The sequence below is a fragment of the Macaca thibetana genome, chromosome 1 (genome assembly GCF_024542745.1).
Source record: "Macaca thibetana thibetana isolate TM-01 chromosome 1, ASM2454274v1, whole genome shotgun sequence".
In the NCBI taxonomy this organism is placed as follows: domain Eukaryota; kingdom Metazoa; phylum Chordata; class Mammalia; order Primates; family Cercopithecidae; genus Macaca; species Macaca thibetana.
In genome coordinates, this window is record NC_065578.1 from 217,198,534 (window position 1) to 217,220,231 (window position 21,698).

The 21,698-nt window shown below is 42.7% G+C and overlaps 1 protein-coding gene across 10 annotated transcripts in view; it reads right to left on the reverse strand.

The window, feature by feature from the left end:
• The window catches only part of SMYD3 (SET and MYND domain containing 3), a 758,748-nt gene that overhangs the window by 761 nt on the left and 736,289 nt on the right, over positions 1–21,698 (reverse strand). For all 10 annotated transcript variants that reach the window (XM_050771870.1, XM_050771875.1, XM_050771879.1 and 7 more), the window contains one exon: positions 20,281–20,389. In XM_050771870.1, coding sequence (XP_050627827.1) covers positions 20,281–20,389 — 109 coding nt within the window. The remainder of the gene's footprint in view (positions 1–20,280; positions 20,390–21,698) is intronic.

Here is a 21,698-nt window from a genome sequence, read left to right on the forward strand (position 1 = left end):
CACTGGCATTTTGACAGTCCTCTCCTTCACTCCCCATATTTAGTCCATTACTACATCTTGTCAACTCTATCTCCAAAATATTGCTGAAATCTGTGTGGGCCTAAAACTACTTCAATAATAGAGTACAATAGAAGTAAAGTGACTGACTTGTGAGACTAGGTCAAAAAGGCCTCTGTGTTGTTCACTGGTCAGTATGTTTGCTCCCAGAGCCAAGAGACTCCATGCTGTAAGGAAGCCCAAGCCACACAGAGGGAGGCCGTGTACAGGCACTCTGGCTGGCAGTCTTCGCCGAGCTCATCTTTCAAGGCATTCTAGACAAGGCACCAGACATGTACACAAATAAACCTTCAGACGATTCCAGCACCCAGCTGAAGACTGCCAGATCTGTCTTCCCAGATGGAACACCAGACGTTGTAGAAAAGAAGAAAGCCATTCTTATGCTGTATGCAAATTCCTGACCCACAGAATTTGTGCGATAATTTTGCTGTCGTTCACTCCATTAAGTTTTGGGATGGTTATGGAACAACAAACAACCAGAGTATCCTCAAAAATACTTTTGAAGGACAGGGTTCCAAAATGGCCGAATAGGAATAGCTCCAGTCTACAGCTCCCCGAGTGAGCAACACAGAAGACGGGTGATTTCTGCATTTCCAACTGAGGTACCAGACTCATCTCACTGGGGCTTGTCGGACAGTGGGTGCAGCCCACTGAGCATGAGCCAAAGCAGGACGAGGCATCGCCTCACCTGGAAAGTGCAAAGGGTCAGGGAATTCCCTTTCCTAGCCAAGGGAAGCTGTGACAGACGGCATCTGGAAAATCGGGTCACTCCCACCCTAATACTGTGCTTTTCCAACAGTCTTAGCAAATGGCACACCAGGAGATTATATCCCGCACCTGGCTTGGAGGGTCCCATGCCCACGGACCCTCACTCATTGCTAGCACAGCAGTCTGAGATCGAACTGCAAGGCAGCAGCGAGACTGGGGGATGGGCGCTTGCCATTGCTGAGGCTTGAGTAGGTAAACAAAGTGGCTGGGAAGCTTGAACTGGGTGGAGCCCACCACAGCTCAAGGAGGCCTGCCTGCCTCTGTAGACTCCACCTCTGGGGGCAGGGCATAGCCAAACAAAAGGCAGCAGAAACCTCTGCAGACTTAAATGTCCCTGTCTGACAGCTTTGAAGAGAGTAGTGGTTCTCCCAGCATGGAGTTTGAGATCTGAGAACGGACGGACTACTTCCTCAAGTGGGAACCTGACCCCTGAGGAGCCTAACTGGGAGGCACTCCCCAGTAGGGGCAGACTGACACCTCACACGGCCGGGTACCCCTCTGAGACAAAGCTTCCAGAGGAACGATCAGGCAGCAAAATTTGCTGTTCAGCAATATTTGCTGTTCTGCAGCTTCCGTTGCTGATACCCAGGCAAACAGGGTCTGAAGTGGACCTTCAGCAAACTCCAACAGACCTGCAACTGACAGTCCTGACTGTTAGAAGGAAAACTAACAAACAGAAAGGACATCCACACCAAAACCCCATCTGTACCTTACCATCATCAAAGACCAAAGGTAGATAAAACCAAAAAGATAGGGAAAAAACAAAGCAGAAAAGCTGAAAATTCTAAAATCAGACCACCTCTCCCCCTCCAAAGGAACACAGCTCCTCGCCAGCAATGGAACAAAGCTGGATGGAGAATGACTGTGACGAGCTGAGAGAAGGTTTCAGACGATCACACTTCTCCAAGCTAAAGGAGGAAGTTCGAATCCATCACAAAGAAGCTAAAAACCTTGAAAAAAGATTTGATAAATGGCTAACCAGAATAACCAGTGTAGAGAAGTCCTTAAATTACCTCATGGAGCTGAAAACTATGGCACAAGAGAACGACGTAATGAATGCACAAACTTCAAAGGCCAATTCGATCAACTGGAAGAAAGGGTATCAGTAACTGAAAATCAAATGAATGAAATGAAGCAAGAAGAGAAGTTTAAAGAAAAAAGAGTAAAAAGAAAAGAACAAAGCCTCCAAGAAATATGGGACTATGTGAAAAGACCAAATCTACGTCTGATTGGTGTGCCTGAAAGTGACGGGGAGAATGGAACCAAGTTGGAAAACACTCTGCAGCATATTATCCAGGAGAACTTCACCAACCTAGCAAGGCACGCCAACATTCAAATTCAGGAAACAGAGAGAGCCCCACAAAGCTACTCCTTGAGAAGAGCAACTCCAAGACACGTAATTGTCAGATTACCAAAGTTGAAATGAAGGAAAAAATGTTAAGGGGACCAGACAGAAAGGCTGGGTTACTCACAAAGGGAAGCCCATCAGACTAACAGTGGATCTCTCGGCAGACCGATAAGCCAGAAGAAAGTGGGGGCCATTATTCAATATTCTTAAGGGAAAGAAGTTTCAACTCAGAATTTCAAATCCAGCCAAACTAAGTTTCGTAAGTGAAGGAGAAATAAAATCCTTTACAGACAAGCAAATGCTGACAGATTTTGTCACCACCAGGCCTGCCCTACAAGAGACCCTGAAGGAAGCACTAAACATGGAAAGGATCAACCGGTACCAGCCACTGAAAAACATGCCAAAACATAAAGACCATCAATGCTAGGAATAAACCACATCAACTAACGAGCAAAATAACCAGCTAACATCATAATGACAGAATCAAATTCACACATAACAATATTAACCTTAAATGTAAGTGGACTAAATGCTCCAATTGAAAGACACAGACTGGCAAATTGGATAAAGAGTCAAGTCCCATCAGTTTGCTGTATTCAGGAGACCCATCTCACACGCAGAGACACACAAAGGCTCAAAATAAAGGGATGAAAAAGATCTACCAAGCAAATGGAAAACAAAAAAAGGCAGGGGTTGCAATCCTAGTCTCTGATAAAACAGACTTTAAACCAACAAACATCAAAAGAGACAAAGAAGGCCGTTACATAATGGTAAAGAGATCAATTTAACAAGAAGAGCTAATTATACTAAATATATATGCACCCAATACAGGAGCACCCAGATTCATAAAGCAAGTCCTTAGAGATCTACAAAGAGACTTAGACTCTCACACAATAGTAATGGGAGACTTTAACACCCCACTGTCAACATTAGACAGATCAATGAGACAGAAAGTTAAGAAGGATATCCAGGAATTGAACTCAGCTCTGCACCAAGCGAACCTAATAGACATCTACAGAACTCTCTACCCCAAATCAACAGAATATACATTCTTCTCAGCACCATATCACACTTATTCCAAAATTGACCACATAGTTGGAAGTAAAGCACTCCTCAGCAAATGTACAAGAACAGAAATTATAACAAACTGTCTCTCAGACCACAGTGCAATCAAACTAGAACTCAGGATTAAGAAACTCACTCAAAACCGCTCAACTACATGGAAACTGAACAACCTGCTCCTGAATGACTACTGGGTACATAACGAAATGAAGGCAGAAATAAAGATGTTCTTTGAAACCAATGAGAACAAAGACACAACATACCAGAATCTCTGGGACACATTTAAAGCAGTCTGTAGGGGGAAAAGTATAGCACTAAATGCCCACAAGAAAAAGCAGGAAAGATCTAAAATTGACACCCTAATGTCACAATTAAAAGAACTAGAGAAGCAAGAGCAAACACATTCAAAATCTAGCAGAAGGCAAGAAATAACTAAGATCAGAGCAGAACTGAATGAGATAGAGATACAAAAAAACCCTTCAAAAAATCAGTGAATCCAGGAACTGGTTTTTTGAAAAGATCAACAAAACTGACAGACCGCTAGCAAGACTAATAAAGAAGAAAAGAGAGAAGAATCAAATAGACGCAACCAAAAAATGTGTAAAGGGGATATCACCACCAATCCCACAGAAATATAAACTAGAATCAGAGAATACTATAAATACCTCTATGCAAATAAACTAGAAAATCTAGAAGAAATGGGTAAATTCCTGGACACATACACCCTCCCAAGACTAAACCAGGAAGAAGCTGAATCCCTGAATAGACCAATAACAGGCTCCAAATTGAGGCAATAATTAATAGCACACCAGCCAAAAAAAGTCCAGGACCAGACAAATTCACAGCTGAATTCTACCAGGGGTACAAGGTGGAGCTGGTACCATTCCTTCTGAAACTACTCCAAACAATAGCAAAAGAGGGAATCCTCCCTAACTCATTTTTTGAGGCCAGCATCATCCTGATACCAAAGCCTGGCAGAGACACAACAAAAAAAGGGAATTTTAAACCAATATCCCTGATGAACATCGATGCAAAAATCCTCAATAAAATACTGGCAAACTGAATTCAGCAGCACATCAAAAAGCTTATCCACCATGATCAAGTGGGCTTCATCTCTGGGATGCAAGGCTGGTTCAACATATGCAAATCAATAAACGTAATCCAGCATATAAACAGAACCAAAGACAAAAGCCACATGATTATCTCAATAGATGCAGAAAAGGCCTTTGACAAAATTCAACAGCCCTTCATGCTAAAAACTCTCAATAAATTAGGTGTTGATGGAACATATCTCAAAATAATAAGAGCTATTTATGACAAACCCACAGCCAGTATTATAGTAAATGGACAAAAACTGGAAGCATTCCCTTTGAAAACTGGCACAAGACAGGGATGCCCTCTCTCACCACTCCTATTCAACATAGTGTTGGAAGTTCTGGCTAGGGCAATCAGGCAGGAGAAAGAAATCAAGGGTATTCACTTAGGAAAAGAGGAAGTCGAACTGTCCCTGTTTGCAGATGACATGATTGTATATTTAGAAAACCCCATTGTCTCAGCCCAAAATCTCCTTAAGCTGATAAGCAACTTCAGCAAAGTCTCAGGATACAAAATTAATGTGCAAAAATCACAAGCATTCTTATACACCAGTAACAGACAAACAGAGAGCCAAATCATGAATGAACTTCCATTCACAATTGCTTCAAAGAGAATAAAATACCTAGAAATACAACTTAAAAGGGACGTGAAGGACCTCTTCAAGAACTACAAACCACTACTCAATGAAATAAAAGAGGACACAAACAAATGGAAGAACATACCATGCTCATGGATAGGAAGAATCAACATTGTGAAAATGGCCATGCTGCCCAAGTTAATTTATACATTCAATGCTATTCCCATCAAGCTACCAATGAGTTTCTTCACAGAATTGGAAAAAACCATTTCAAAGTTCATATGGAACCAAAAAAGAGCCCACATTGCCAAGACAATCCTAAGCCAAAAGAATAAAGCTGGAGGCATCACGCTACCTGACTTCAAACTATACTACAAGGCTACAGTAACAAAAACAGCATGGTACTGGTACCAAAACAGAGATATAGACCAATGGAACAGAACAGAGCCGTCAGAAATAATACCACACATCTACAACCATCTGATCTCTGACAAACCTGACAAAAACAAGCAATGGGGAAAGGATTCCCTATTTAATAAATGGTGCTGGAAAACTGGGTAGCCATATGTAGAAGGCTGAAACTGGATCCCTTTCTTACACCTTATACAAAAATTAATTCAAGATAGATTAAAGACTTAAATGTTAGATGTAAAACCATAAAAACCCCAGAAGAAAACCTAGGCAATACCATTCAGGACATAGGCATGGGCAAGGACTTCATGTCTAAAACCCCAAAAGCAATGGCAGCAAAAGCCAAAATTGACAAATGGCATCTAATTAAACTAAAGAGCTTCTGCACAGCAAAAGAAACTACCATCAGAGTGAACAGGCAACCTACAGAATGGGAGAAAATTTTTGCAATCTACTCATCTGGCAAAGGGCTAATATCCAGAACCTACAAACAACTCAAACAAATTTACAAGAAAAAATCAAACAACCCCATCAAAAAGTGGGCAAAGGATATGAACAGACACTTCTCAAAACTTCTTTATGCAGCCAACAGACACATGAAAAAATGCTCATCATCACTAGCCATCAGAGAAATGCAAATCAAAACCACAATGAGATACCATCTCACACCAGTTAGAAAAGTCAGGAAACAACAGGTGCTGGAGAGGATGTGGACAAACAGGAACACTTTTACACTGTTGGTGGGACTGTAAACTAGTTCAACCATTTTGGAAGACAGTGTGGTGATTCCTCAAGGATCTAGAACTAGAAATACCATTAGACCCAGCCATCCCATTACTGGGTATATACCCAAAGGATTATAAATCATGCTGCTATAAAGACACATGCACATGTATGTTTATTGCGGCACTATTCACAATAGCAAAGACTTGGAACCAACCCAAATATCCATTAATGATAGACTGCATTAAGAAAATGTGGCACATATACACCATGGAATACTACGCAGCCATAAAAAAGGATGAGTTCATGTCCTTTGCAGGGACATGGATGCAGCTGGAAACCATCATTCTCAGCAAACTATCGCAAGGACTGAAAACCAAACACCACATGTTCTCACTCATAGGTGGGAATTGAACAATGAGAACACTTGGACACAGGAAGGGGAACATCACACACCGGGGCCTATTGTGGGGAGGGGGGTGGGGGGAGGGATAGCATTAGGAGATATACCTAATGTAAATGACAAGTTGATGGGTGCAGCACACCAACATGGCACATGTATACATATGTAACAAACCTGCACGTTGTGCACATGTACCCTAGAACTTAAAGTGTAATAAAAAAAAGAAAAAAAATTTTTTGTAATAAGTAAGAGATAAGCAATATGATCCTGCCCTGCCCAAATGGAGGGCGGGGTGGACTTGGGAGAAGGAAGGGACAACAGAACCACGGCATTTGATGTAAACGTGCCCAGGAAACTTGTAAAGATATGACGCTGGTGGCTGTTAATGCACCCAAAGTACCTGCAAGTGGCACTGAGGCTCTCAGCCTTAGCTACCCAGTAGGATCAGCCAGGGAGCTTCAAAAGAGACACCCAGGCCCAGACCCTCCACATCGACAGCTGAAGCCCGCTCTCCAGGAAGGAGGCCTGGGCCCCAGGAGATTCCAACATGTCCTCAAAGTTGAAACCAACTGATACAGCAAACTCTCAACAAGTAACAGCAACTACTCATTATTCAATGTTAATTTATAGCCAGCATAATTACCATTTTAATGGTTGTATATAATGAATTCCATCATGTTTATAGACCATTATTTACTAAGCTGCTTCTGGAAATTTAGATCACTTTCAATTGTTTATTATGATATGATGCAGATCTGCCAGAATATATTCTTTGCCTTTCTTGGGTATTTGCTGAAGAGCAATTCGTAGGAGGTGGAATTCTTGAGCATGAACATCTTGAAAACCACAGAGATTTTAGACCTTGGTGGTGATGTAGTGAGACACCTGCATTTTACTATTAGGCATGCAGTAAAACTTTCAATTCCATATTGGAAAAAAGCTGAAGCTTCAAGAAACAAAGCATTTCAGGTGGAGGGTACTTTCAACCTCTGTTTCTGGCTGTTTTCACCTCTTTAATCTTCCCTTTAGGCTCAAAAGAAAACAGGCAGAGAGAGGGGGGCTAGATTTCCTGCAGAGAGAGAGAAAAAAAGAGAGAGAGAGAGAAAGAAAGAGAAAGATGCTGGCGGTGGGAATTCACTTCCTACCCACGCGAGCAAGTCTGCTGGGTGGGTGCACAGCATCTGCCAGCAAATCCCCAGGCAGAGGGCTGTCCGGGAGTGCAGGGGAGGAGTTGGGACCAGCCCCCACCTTGCAAGCAGCCCAGCTCTAGGAGATTCCTCTGGGCAGAAGATTAAAAACAAATGTTTGATGCTATTCATGGAGCACATGCCTCATGTTTTATTCTCTTTTCTCCACACTGCCCTGGATCCTCCGCTGCTCTGGACATCTTAAGGTCTGAGGCAGAGACCTGTGTGACAGCACAATTGCGGAAAGAGAAGGTTTCTCCGATCAGAGAGGCTTCATGGGAAATTCTCTTTCTTGAAAGCACTCTTAGATGTCCTCTTCCCTTTTACTCAACAGAGAGCCAAAATGCTTGTGATCTGGCAAAGGAAGGTGAATGAGGCAGAATCACTGCCCAGAAAGATCTTTGCAGAGAGGGACATAACTCTCCATGCTGAAAAAGGCCAGGCCTAACCTGCTCAGCCTCACCTCCCTCCCTGCCCTCACAGACGCCCTCGGCTGTGTGAGGGCCTGGCCTTGTTGCTCAGAACTTCCAGACCAGCCTCTTTTTTGCCCCCTCCTGGTTACATTCCCCAGGTTGCCCATCTGAAGAATGATCTGTGCTTCTCTCTGACTTGACTCAGAGGCTGAATGACAAAGCCATCTTCTTACCACTTCGACAACGTAAGTTCATCGGCACGCTTCTGAACGTACTACAGACCCCAGTCTTCCTTCCTCGCTCTTTTCTTCCAGTTCCAGCGGTGAGTTTCACTTTCTCCTCTTTTGCAGCTTTAAGAATAAGGTCTACTCCTCAAGGGCCGAAGTTAACTGCCACTGATCCAGTATATTCCTGTTCATGGAAGGGGCAGACCTGCCCATCCCACAGTAGGGTAACTACTTCCAGTTCCTCAGTCATTCTGGAATTAGAGCCACAGCCAGGAAGTGGGAGTTGCCTGGCCTTCCCCCAGCTTCACATCCACTCGTCCCAGTCTGTTTCCTTGAGGAAAGATCAGAACGATCATCCAGTCCATAACAACACCCTCTTGTTATGGAAGGAAGTGCTTCCTGAGGTCACCTGACCCGAGAGTTAGGAGGAGGATGACCTCTGGGCTCTCAGGACTCAACCCAGTGCGTCCATTCCGTGACCACACAGGGGAGCCTCCCACTGTGAGCAGACTGCAGTGACCAGGGAGAGGCGCAGAGGCTGTCCTGGACACGGCTGCTGAGATGCTGCTGAGACACCCTGAGGGGACACAGGTGCCTTCCTCGTCAAGATGCTGCCGGTCGTGTTCTGCGTTCTCTTACTTAAAGGTGAATGCATCACCAGTAGCAAAGGGGAGCAGGGGCAACCCTGGGGAATGTGTGTGTAGTCTGAGATACTACGTTTAGAGGATCTTGTCCATACAGTGGCTAGAAACAGAGTGGGAATGGGTATGGGTAGGGGCAGAGAACTAGTCTGAAGCGACTGAAAACAAAAACAAAAACAAACTACTGAATATAGATTTAATTAACAAGCAAACATTGTACTTTGAGTGATGGGCAGATGTAGATGAGAAAGGGAGGGAAAAAAAGAGAAGAAGTAGGATTCAGTAATGAGCAAAATATGTTAGTGGCTGTGTGTGCGGGTGTGTGCGTGGATGAATGGCGTGACACAGGTCAGCAGGAAGCTGCAATTCAGACCTGGCGATGAGGACATCTGGTCCTTGTCTTGAACATCACCTGGGCCTATGGGTGAGCTGGGGCAGACAGTTCTCAGCGATGTAAGAAGAGGGCCCTGTGTGGCCCTAGGCACAGCCCTTCAGCACTGGGTGAGCTGGGGCAGACAGTCCTCAACCATGTACGAAGAGGGCCCTGTGTGGCCCGAGGCACAGCCCTTCAGAACAGCAGGAAGATGAGGAGGGCTTCCCCTCACATTACCATACCCCCAAAAAGTTACAATAAATTTCTGACAAACCAGAGCAATTGTTGCTAGTAGCTGTGTGTGTGTCTCCCTTCTCCTACCGCTCCCATCTGTCACACATGCGCATGTCAGAGAGGACAATTTTGGTTTAATTTCCTGCAGCAGCATATAAAACAGATTAAGGAAATATAAAATTGGAGCAGGCTGGTGTTGGGAAAAGCTTATCTCTTTCCATTAAATTTTATTTTTTTAATGGTAGCATTTAAAAAGAGCCTGCACATAATCTTCCACAGAGCACTCACTTGAAGCCTCCAAGGAGGGTGCCTGCTGCACCCACATCCAGACTCTAAATGTCACACGAGAAGAGCAGCATAGATTGTCTGCCACATGACAGGCATACAGTTAACTCAGTAATAGAGAAAGAGTCCCCAGACTTGATTTCAATTTCATCACATCTGCTTTTCTTTAAGTAATTTTAGAATTGTGGTCATATATTAAATAAAATGAATATCAAATCATAACATTGGAAACAATATACCTTTCCTATTAATTTTAATATGAATATATTAAGCTTATCAAGGATCTCAAACAGTTTCTACCGTGAGCTTGAGGAATCCAGTAAGTGACTTCCCAAGTATGATTTAAATATGGATATAAAATCAGAGAAAGAAATGTATGCATGATAAGAACCCCTAGAATCAAATCACAACAGGAAAAAATACAGCAGATTTCCTTATTCTGCCCATCTCAGAATGAAAGAAAAGCAGAGATGGCCAGATGCGGTGGCTCGCGCCTGTAATCCCAGCACTTTGGGAGGCCAAGACGGGCGGATCACGAGGTCAGGAGACTGAGACCATCCTGGTTAACACGGTGAAACCCTGTCTCTACTAAAAAAAAATACAAAAAACTAGCCAGGCGAGGTGACGGGCACCTGTAGTCCCAGCTACTTGGGAGGCTGAGGCTGGAGAATGGCATAAACCCGGGAGGTGGAGCTTGCAGTGAGCTGAGATCCGGCCACTGTACGCCAGCCTGGGCAACAGAGCGAGACTTCGTTTCAAAAAATAAAATAAAATAATAAAAATAATAATAATAAAAAGAAAAGCAGAAGGTGGGGCACAGGGAGGAGGAAGCTGGTCTGGGGCATTCAAAGGAGGAAATGCAAGAAGCAAGAGGTACAACACGTTAAGCAGCTCTGGAGGCACAAAAAGCCCTTTGCAAGGACAGCAGAGAATCCCAAAGACTTTGATGACCCACCTCAGCTCAGCAGCACCCCTGGAGACCCCACTCTACTCTACACCTTGGATAACCCTCCAAGTGTACATTCTGCTGGAGAAATCTGTCCTCTTGGGAGGCAGAATTTCCTTAGAGATAACATCTACCCATTCATTCACTCAATACTGTCTGAGCAGCTGTAATGAATAAAACGTGGCCCTTGCCCTGGGAGAAGCTCTGGCATAGTCAGAGGGACAGAAAGTAAATACCAGATCATTACAGTGGAACAGTGTGTGTTCAAGAGAGATGCAAAGTGCTGGGGCACCCAGAGGAGGGAGGAACCAGGTGGCCCACGGGACCCTCAGGAGGGGTTACAGATGTGGTGAGCTCAGGTCTGCGCTTTCCAGTGGTAGTAACCATTCAGAAGAAGCACTGCTGTTGTGCCACTGTTCAATCAATCAATTAATCAATCTTTATTAAGCCCTGAGAGACCCTGAAGAGGTTATGTTTCCTCAGCTAAATAATAAGACTGGACAAGATAAATTCTAAGAGCAACCCAAGTCCCAATGTGTTGTACAATGTGCTGTGCCATACACAGAGCTAGAAGGTGTGGATTTGGTTTTGTTTACAAATATTGCTACTGATTTCTAATTTAATTCCATTGTGGTCAGATAATTTACTATGTATTAACTTGAATGTTTTTATGTTTATTGAGATCTGTTTTATGGCATGAAAATGGTCTCTTTTTGTACTATAGTTACTTTAAAAATGTGCATTGTTATTGTTGGGTAAAGTGTTTTCTAAATGTCAGATCCCGCTGGTTGATGGTGTTACGGAATTATTTTGTATCCTTGCTGAATTTCTGTCTAGTCGTTCTACCAACTATTGACAGTGGAGGTTTGATGTTCCCAGCTGTGCTTATCTGTCCATTTCTCCTTTCAGTTCTATCAGTTTTTGTTTCTCATGTTTTGTAACTGTTATTTGGTGCATACATATTTAGTACTGCTATGTCTTTTGGTAGACTGGCCTTTTTTCCATTATACAATGTCCCTCTGTCTCTCATAACATTTTCTTTGCTCTGAAGTCTACTTTACTTAATATTGACATAGCTACTCCAGGTTTCTTGTGATTCTGTTTTTATAATATATTTTTTCCATCCTTTTGCTTTCAACCTATTTGTATAATTCTATTTAAAAAGAATTCTTACAGACAACATATGCTTGGGTCATGTGTTAAAAATCTTTTCTACTAATCTCTGTCTTTTAATTGGTGTATTTAGGCAATTTACACCTTTTACATAGACCACTTACATAATTTACAATGTTATTAATATAGTAGGGCTTAAATCTGCCATTTAATTTTTTGTTTTTCATTTGCTCTCTTTTTGTTTGTTTCTTTTTCCTGCATTCCTGTGGGTTAAACTTTTTTTAGAATTTCATTGCTTTTGAGTGTATTACTTTATATAGTTTTGTGGTTACTCCAGGTCTTATTATTTACATATATTATATATATATACACACACACTATATATACACATAACTTGTATATAATATACCTACGTATGTATATATGTATATATACACATATATATGTATATACCTTATCATAGTTTACTAGTGTCATTTTACCAGTTGAACTCAAGTGTACAAACCTTACTTTCCTTTACATTTTACCCTCCCCCACTCCCCCATTTGGAATACAATTGCCCTAAATATTTCTACTACATACATTTAGAATCATATCAGATAGTGTATAATTTTTGCTTCAACTATCAAACAATCTAGAAAACTCAAAGGGAGAAGGAAAGATCATTTTACTTACCCACATTTTTGCTGACCATGTTCTTTCTTCTTTCCTGACGTTCCAAGAGCCTTCTTTTATCATTTTCTTTCTGTTTAGAGAATTTCTTTAGCCATTCTTTTACAGTAAGTCTGCTAGTGATAAGTTCTTTTAGTTTTCCTTCATCTGAAAATGTCTTGATTTCTTCTTCATTCCTGAAGGGTATTTTTGCTGGACAAGATAAATTCTAAGGGCAACCCAAGTTTTGGGTTATCAGCTCTTTTCTTTCAGTAGTTGAAAAAAATATGCTACTTTCATCTGGTTTCTGTGGTTTCTGATGAGAAAAATCACTGTCATTCAAATTGTTTTTCCTGTACAGGTAAGTTGTCATTTTTCTTTTGCTGCTTTTAGGACTTATTTTGTGTGTGTGTGTGTGTGTTTAGTTTTCAGAAGTTTGAGTATGATCCACAGTCTTGGTGTGAACTGCTTTTGGTTTATACTGTTTGGGGTTCACTTAGCTTCTTGAATCTACAGGTTTATGTCTCCTGCCAAATTTGGAGAGTTTTCCACTATTAATTCTTTTCTTAAAAAACAATGTGGCAAAGTACACAAAACATTAATAGTTATCATTTTAACTATTTTTAACTCTTGAGTAGCATTAAGTACATTCACATTGTTGTGTAACCATTACTACTATCCATAACTTTTGCATCATGCTGTACCAAAACTGTGTACCCATTAAACAATAACTTCCCATCCCCTCCTCCCTTCGAACTCTGGTAACCACTGTTCTACTTCGGTCTCTAGGTATTTGACTGTTCTAGGTACCTCATATAAGTGGAATAATATGATATTTGTTCTTCTCTGTCAGGCTTATTTCACTTTGCATAATGCCTTCAAGGTTCATTTATGTGTAGCATGTGTCATAATTTTATTCCTTAAGGTTGAATAATATTCCATTGTATGTATATATCCCATTCTATGGGTTGCTTTTTATTCTGTTGATGGTATCCTTTGATGCCCAAAAGTTTTTAATTTTACCAGTTTGGTGAAGTCCAATTTGTTTATATTTTCTTTTGTAGACTGTACCTTTGGTGCCATATCCAAGAAATCATTACTATGTCCAATGTCATGAGGCTTTTTCCTTAATGTGTTCTTCTAAGAGTCTAGTAGAAGCTTTTGATCTTACGTTTAGGTCTTTGATCCTTTATATGGTGTTAGGTAAGGGCCTAACTTTACTCTTTTGCATGTGGATATACAGTTTCCCCAACACTATTTGTTTTACTTTATATGGTGTTAGGTAAGGGCCTAACTTTACTCTTTTGCATGTGGATATACAGTTTCCCCAACACTATTTGTTGAAGACACTGTACTTTTTCCATTGAGTGGTCTTGGCATCCATGTTGAAAATCACTTGACCATATATGCGAGGGTTTATTTCTGGGCTCTCTATTTTATTCCATTGATCTATATGTCCATCTACGCCAGTATCACTCTGTTTTGACTACTGTAGCTTTCTCATAAATTTTAAAATCAAGAACGGTGAGTTCTCCATGTTTGTTCTTCTTTTTCAAGACTGCTTTTGGCTATTTGGAATTCCTTGAGGTTCCATATATATTTCAAGATGTATTTTTCTATTTCTTCCCCAAAAAAGCCATTGGGATTTTGATAGAGATTGCATTGAATCTGAAGATCATTTTGGGTAATACTGACATCTTAATAATACTAAGTCTTCCAACCTATGAACATGAGATGTAATTCTCCTTATTTATGCCTTCTTCATGGAGAATAATTGAGTATGTTACTCAGTTTTGTGTTATTGCAAATGGCATTATTCTCTTAATTTTGTTTTCGAATTGTTGATTTTTCATGTTTAGAAATATAACTGATTTTTGTGAGCCAAGATTGCACCACTGCACTCCAGCCTGGGTGACAGAGCGAGATTCTGTCTCAAAAAAAAAAAAAAAAAAAGAAAAGAAAAGAAATACAACTGATTTTTGTGTGTTGATTTGTATCCTGCTACCTTGCTTAATTCACTTATTAGTTGTAACATTTTTGGGGGGTGTGTGTGTAATCTATAGAGCTTTCTCCATATGAGATCATATTATCTGTATATAGAGATAATTTTATTTCATCCTTTCCAATTTGGATGCCTCCACCGTTATTTCTTCAAGCACTTTTTCCACCTCACCCTCTTTTACTTCTCTTTCTGGGACTTCAATGTTAGATCTTTTTGTTATTGATCCTCTGAGGCACCGTTCAATTTTACTTTTTCTTCAGTATTTTTTTCTGTTTTTCAGGTTGGGCAGTTTCAATTGTCTTATCTTCACATTCACCAATTCATTCCTCTGTTTCCTCCATTCTGTTGTGGAGCTCCCTTCTGTTTATTTTGATTATTATATTTATCAGCTCTTAAATTTCTATTTGTGTCTTCTTTATGGCTTCTACCTAACTGAGGTTTTCTACTTTTTCCATTTATTTTGAGGGTGTTTGTAATTCCTTGATGAAGCATTTTTATCACGGCTGCTTTAAAATCTGTCAGATTATTCTAACATCTCTGTTATCTTGGAATTGGCGTCTACTAATTGCTTTGATTTTCATTAAGATTGAGGTCTTCCTGGTTCTTGTCACAGTGAGTGATTTTTAACCGAAGCACAGATGTTTTGAGTATTCCGTTATGAGACTCTGAATTTTACCTCAACCTGCTTTAGTGGCTTTCTCTGACATCGCTCCAGCAAGAGAATGAGGTGATGACACCCTATTACTGCCAGGTGGAGGTACAAGTTCATGTTCCCCATCTGACTCCTTGTTGCTACTGAACTTATACTTCCTGGTAGGTAAATTTCTGCTTATTGCCCATAATACGGCTTAATCACTGTGTTTGCATTTTAGCCGTTATTTTCTTTTCTCTTTTTTGGTTCAAAAACACACTCTTGGAACTATTATTCTCCATTTGGAGGTCAGTAGGAACCATTCATAAATATCAGAGCTAGGGGCTTCCAAACAACTCTTTGAAGGTGTTAGTGACAACTATGGAACATCGTCTCTGTGTGCCTTCTTATTCTACCTCTTTACCTCCCACCTCCCCACACGGTAAAGTATGATGTTAAGTATTTAGAGGAGGGCTTTTTAACCTAGACACCACGGACACTTAGTCCATGGAAGGGCTTCAGGGAGCCTCTGAAGCCGCCATCCACACCAAATATACAAAAGGTTGTGTATATTTAACCTTCTCTGGTTAGTCAGTGGCCCTCATCAGATTCCTAAATAGGGATACGACCAAAGAGGTTAAGAATCACTGTAGCAGATTAAGGCATGGGACCAACAGAAGTGCATGCTCTAAATCAGCCATTGCTGGGGCTGGAAATCAGGGTGGCTGATGCAAGAATAAAAGAAGCAATCTCTAGGACTTGCGGCCTTGTGCTCTCTATTTAGATGCAAAAAAAGCTAAAAAAATGCTCAAGATATAAAATACTTCAATAAAATTAAAAGAGAAGGGAAAAATTATGATACAAAAAGTTTAAATACAGATTTTAAAAAAATGGATACTGAGGGGAAAGAAGTCTAAGTTTTGGAGCCAGACTTGCTACAAAGCAACTCCACTAGGGCCGGGGTGCGGGAGCCTGCAGCATGCAGCGTTCACAGGAAAAAACCAGCTCTGATTAACAAGACAGCCCACATGGGCTGTCCTTGAGGTCCAAGAAGTCAAATTAGTAGTAAACAAAAGCCTTCTAAGAAATAAATGGAAAGAAATAAAAGTAGATTAGAGACAGGAGAGGGCAGGAGGGAAGCACTGGGAAGGGACCCCAGGACTGTCCCGTGGCAGCAATCAGAAGAATTTCAGCTGAGCCCAGTGGAAACGGAAGATGAAACCAAATCAGAGCTGGGCTAAGTGGATTCCTTTCCTGGAGGAGGCTGGAGCCTAACTGAATCTGTAATAAATCTCTGTGTCTGAAGCTCCTCTGATTTCTGTTCAAACTCAGTCTTCAAAAACCTTATTCAAGTGATTTCATTCCATTATTTCCAGGGTTTCTAAGACAAGAAAGAGCATCCCAGGGGTGCCTGTCTGAAGATGACATCAGTTTCAAAAGGCAAAGAGTATAGCCTCCCTTTTCCCTCTCCAGGTTACCCGAGTCCTGAGAAAGCTCAGGAAAGAAAGACTTTCTGCAGGAAGACACTGACCTGCTTCTAGACTCCCAGGTCATGTGAGTTTTCCTAGGGATGGATACATTCAGGCCATCCCTCCGCTAGCAAATGCTCAGCAAAGGTCATGAGAAGATCTGGTCCATTAACCATAAACAGCTAAACAGCAGGGTCGGGGGAGGCTTTTAAAGTCTTCCATCCATTACCAAAATCCATTCATTCAAGCATGTCTTTAACAGAGCTCGCTGTATTGGGGGCTTGTGTGTCTACGTTAGGTGGCACCAGAAGACACAAAAGGAATGTAAGGTCCCTTGAGGAATTCCCACTCACCTTGGGGAGCAGGCATAGAACATAACTGTTCACCAGAGGAACCACCGTGTACCCCAAACTACAAACACAAGTACTGAACAGACCCGCTAGTGGGAGAGTGATCAGAACAAGCGTTCCTGTAACAATACCCATCTTTAATCGTTTCAAAATGCTAGAGATTGGCCAGCACACTCTTGCGCATTGCCTCGTTTACTCCTCAAAACAACTCTGTGGGATAGCTATCAGCCTCCTTTTACAAATGAAATTATATTCAGAGATTAATGCAAATGGTAGGACTGGAACCTGGACGTACTGACTCTAAATCCTTGCACTCTTTCTACGACTCTGCCAGGAGTGCATGTTTGCTCCTTGGTTGATCATCAGACCTCGGCAAGAGACCCAATGACTTTTGTAGAGACACATAGCAAGTTTGGGTAAGGCCACCATTTAACCCCAGGCCTCATGACAGATAATCTGACGCTGCTCCCAGAATACCTTTCAACTGGCATCTATCGGGGTGCATGCCTGAGCTTCACCTTGGTACCAAGAGCAGGAAAAGCTAACATGATTACCAAGAGAAGCTTCTGAAAGAGGCGATGCAACCTCATCAGAAGAGTACGAGGGCAGCAGAACAGACCTGGGCATGAGGGATGGAAAGGGCAGTAAGAGGGTCATCAGAAGGGCTGGTGATGGTCAGTACCATCAGCCCAGGCCACATTATCCTGAAAACCCATAGCGAGATGTCTGTCTGGGTTGGTTCAGGCTTGTCCTCATAGCTGGGTGTTTTAGATGTCTCCTTCAAGAGTTCTGTACGCAATGGCAATGAACAAAGCTTCACGGAAAGAAAGAAAAGCAGCAATCTAAATCTTCTCTGATTTCTCTCCCTTATTTTCCCCAAGTTGGCAACAGGAGTTCGGCTAGAGCTTAAGGGATTTCTACACACTGATCTTACTAGACAGCCTCATCTATTTAACTGGACCAGTCTAGAGGGAAAGAACAGAGCCTTGGTTTCTGGCCTGGATTTAATGACTTGTACATGTTTATTTCCTCCATTAAATTGTACACACCATGCTGATTTTTTTTTTTTTTTTTTTTTTTTTTTTTTTTTTTTTTGAGACGGAGTCTCACACTGTAGCCCAGGCTGGAGTGCAATGGTGCAATCTCGGCTCACTGTAACCTCTGCCTCCTGGGTTCAAGTGATTCTCCCACCTCAGCCTCCGGAGCAGCTGGGATTTCAGGCACCCGTTATCATGCTTGGCTAGTTTTTGTATTTTTGTAGAGATAGGGTTTCATCATGTTGGCCAGACTGGTCTTGAACTCCTGACCTCAGGTGATCTGCCTGCCTCGGCCTCCCAAAGTGCTGGGATTATAGATGTGAGCCACTGCACCCAGCCTGGGTCTTATCCAAAGTAGCAGAGGTATTTGATCACCGTGTTGAATTAAATTGAACAAATACACCTGACTTTGGCTCGTGTGACTTCAGGGAGCTCTTGCATGTCTCCCAACCTGAGCGCCTTCATTTTCAAATAGGAAGGAATTCCTGTTTGTCCCGCTGACCTCATACAGCTGTCACCTGTCATGAGGACTAAGTATGATCACGTATCATGTATGTACGAGCAGTATTCATAGTTTCTAGTCCCATATAAACACAAAGGTCTAGTTTGATCACTTACAAACATTTGCTTGCAGGTGGCCCTGTGTTGGGTATATCATACATTAGCAAATTTCCTGTACATCATTTTTCTGTCAAGACTTTCACACAGTAAGCCCTTAATAAGGATCTTCTGTACCTCGCTGATTCGACTGGCTAAGTACCCCCAAGACCAGAAAAGGAAAGTTCTTCCTGAGGCTGCAACAGACAGTGTGCTGTTCTTCCCCCAGCCTGGGCAAACATGCCAGACATGATAAAAAGAACAGGAAGAGCTGAGTGCCTTCAGGAAATCTGAGTGTTACTCCTGTTGGCCACATGCTGACTTTATTTAAAGATCAAATAAAGGCACTCTGGCTAGCATTCGGCAAAAATGAGCACGGGGGAATCTTATTTTTAAGAATCCCTCAGGCATTTGTCATTTCTCTCAGGTCCATGTGGGCGGCTGCCAATGTTATGGGAGCAGCCAGCCCCTGGACACGCCCTGAGCAACCCTGATGCCCAATCCTTGCACCGCCACTCTTCCGCACACAAGGGCATGGCGGCCCAGAGGGTCCTGTTAAAGTGTCAAGTGCTTCCTATGATACCCACACGCCAGGTCTCCATATGACCCACCAGTGCCTGGCTAGGTGGGCATGTGAGCTCTCCTTTGGAAGGGTCACGGACTGGAGGAGAGGAAGTTCTGCTGAGGTGGGAAAGCCAGACAGCAGAGAGCCCTGGGCTCCTCTGGGCAGAGGAGACTCCCTAAGCAGGTGAAACTAACCATTGTGTTTTAACAAGGTATTCCAACCCTAAACCAGTTCTCCCGTTTAGTTTCTTGACACTTACTACTAGAACCATATTCACTGACCTCCTTCCCTTCCTCCTTCCTCCTTCCCCCAATAATGAATACTTCCTAAGTTCCAGATCCCTTGCATGGCACTGAGCTGGTTACCAAGACAACCACGAAGCCCTCACGCTCTCCTGGGGGCATGGGTAGGGGTGGCCATCAGGTATGCCTACTGCGATGTGAAAAGGGCTCTCCTGGCAAGGTGGGCAGAGAGCTGCAGGGGTAGGACGGCAAAGTAACACTGGAGTTAGGCCTTAAAGGATTACAGAGTTCTGTCAAGCCCAGGGGGTTGTGATGGGGAGGGCGTTTAAGGCAGAGGAAATAGCTGTGTGAAGATGGAGGAGTGAGAAGTTCAGGGTCACGCTGGGTCCTGGTGAGCAGCAGTGAGCACTGGGTGGGTGGAAAGGGAGACAGGAAGGGCGGGGAGAAGAGGCTGCAAAGCTGAACTGCCACAAAGATGGTCAAGGGCTTGCCGTGCAAGGGATATAGACTGTTCTGTGGGCAATGGGGAGGAGGCACAAACGAGTTGACCTTGTGGAGAGGGCACAGGAGCAGTGGTGTTCTGAGGCTGGTTTGCACCAGGGAGCAAGAGTAATTGTTAAGATTATTTTTACAAGAAGGTTGATTTCACATTTAAAATCAGCCATGGTTGGCATGCCTGCATCACAGAAATAGGCAAATGTCACAAAGCAGGTTTTTTTCCAGAGTGGTTGTTAAACATTTACCAGCACACATTGGGCATGCGTGTGTATGCATGCCCACATATGTAGAGCTGCTAACCAATAACAAAAGGGTTCAGCAACAGCAGAAAAAAAGGATGCCAGGCAGAACTACGTGAGATCTTGGCACACTCACCAGTCTGAGATTCTTCATTGCTTGGGGAAACATGCCTTGATGTAGCTGCAGTTTGCCAACTTTCATCACTTGAACCCCTCTGACGGGATGGCTTCCTGGGAAAAAAATCCTGGAAGAAACCACACAGCAAACAGTGTCAGCAGCTCTCACCTTTGCAGTCAGCATTTCATCAGGAGACTATGAAAGTAGGAGCAAACACCAGCTGTGAATGTCAATGAGGAAATTAGTTTTGCAATCCAGGAGAATGCAGTACTGAGGGGAATTAACACACAATCCACAATCGGTCTCCAGCTCCTCCACGTTTTGTGTTAGGGAAAAAAAATGATAGGACTAGAAGGTCCCCCTTATAAACACTAGAGAAGAGAAACAAAAGTTTGGAGCTCTGCGTTGATATTTGGGAGGGATGCGGCGGGGAGAACAGGTGCTAATCTTCTCCTCCAGGCTCCTCCATGAAGCGCTAGCACTAGCAGAGCCCTGGAACAGAAGATTGCCTCTCAATACATATTTGTTGAATAAATAAAGTTTTCATGATCCCCCAACTAGATACTACCACATCCCCCTTTTAACCGCAAAGCCCTTTGATTGAATCTCAGCTGTGGAGTCCATCATGGAACACCTTTCTTATAAGCACGTTTGTATTTATTTATCATCTCACTGGATTATAATGCTTTTTATCCAGGCACCCCATCTGCGTTCTCCATGACGTCTGACATGCAGGAGGAACTCCATCCATGCTGGACCCCTTTCACATAGAACAGAATAGAATACGGTGTTGTCGTGGACCAAAGAAAGGGCTGCACACACCTCCAGCTACCGGGTGTTTCAGACCCTGTGATGAGCTGTATTACTTCAATTCAACAAGAATTTACCACCTTGAATTTAACCAAATATGAGCAGTTTGGCCTGTTCTGGCACCAATACTCCCTACCCCTACTCTTAGAGAATACTGAGCCCCTGCTGTATACGCACAATTGTCTCTGGGGAAAATGCCTACACACACACACACACACACACACAACCACAGTTTAAATGAGCTTTTCAGGCCAGGTGTGATGGCTCCCACCTGTAATCCCAGCACTTTGGAGGCTGAGGCAGGAGGATTGCTTGAGCTTAGGAGTTTGAGACTAGCCTGGGTAACATGGCAAAACCCTGTCTCTATAAAAAATACAAAAATGAGCCAGGTGTAGTGGAGCAAGCCTGTAGTCCCAGCTACCTAGGACGCTGAGGTGGGAGGATCACTCGAGCCCAGGAGGCTGAGGCTGCAGTTTCACACCACTGCACTCCACCCTGGGTGACAGAGTGAGACCCTGTCTCAAAAAAAGAAGTTTTTTCCTTAAGGCTGAATCATCCCATTAGACACAAGACACATATTCCTGCAGGAGTTAAAACAAGGTTACATGATGGAGCATGAGTCAGCG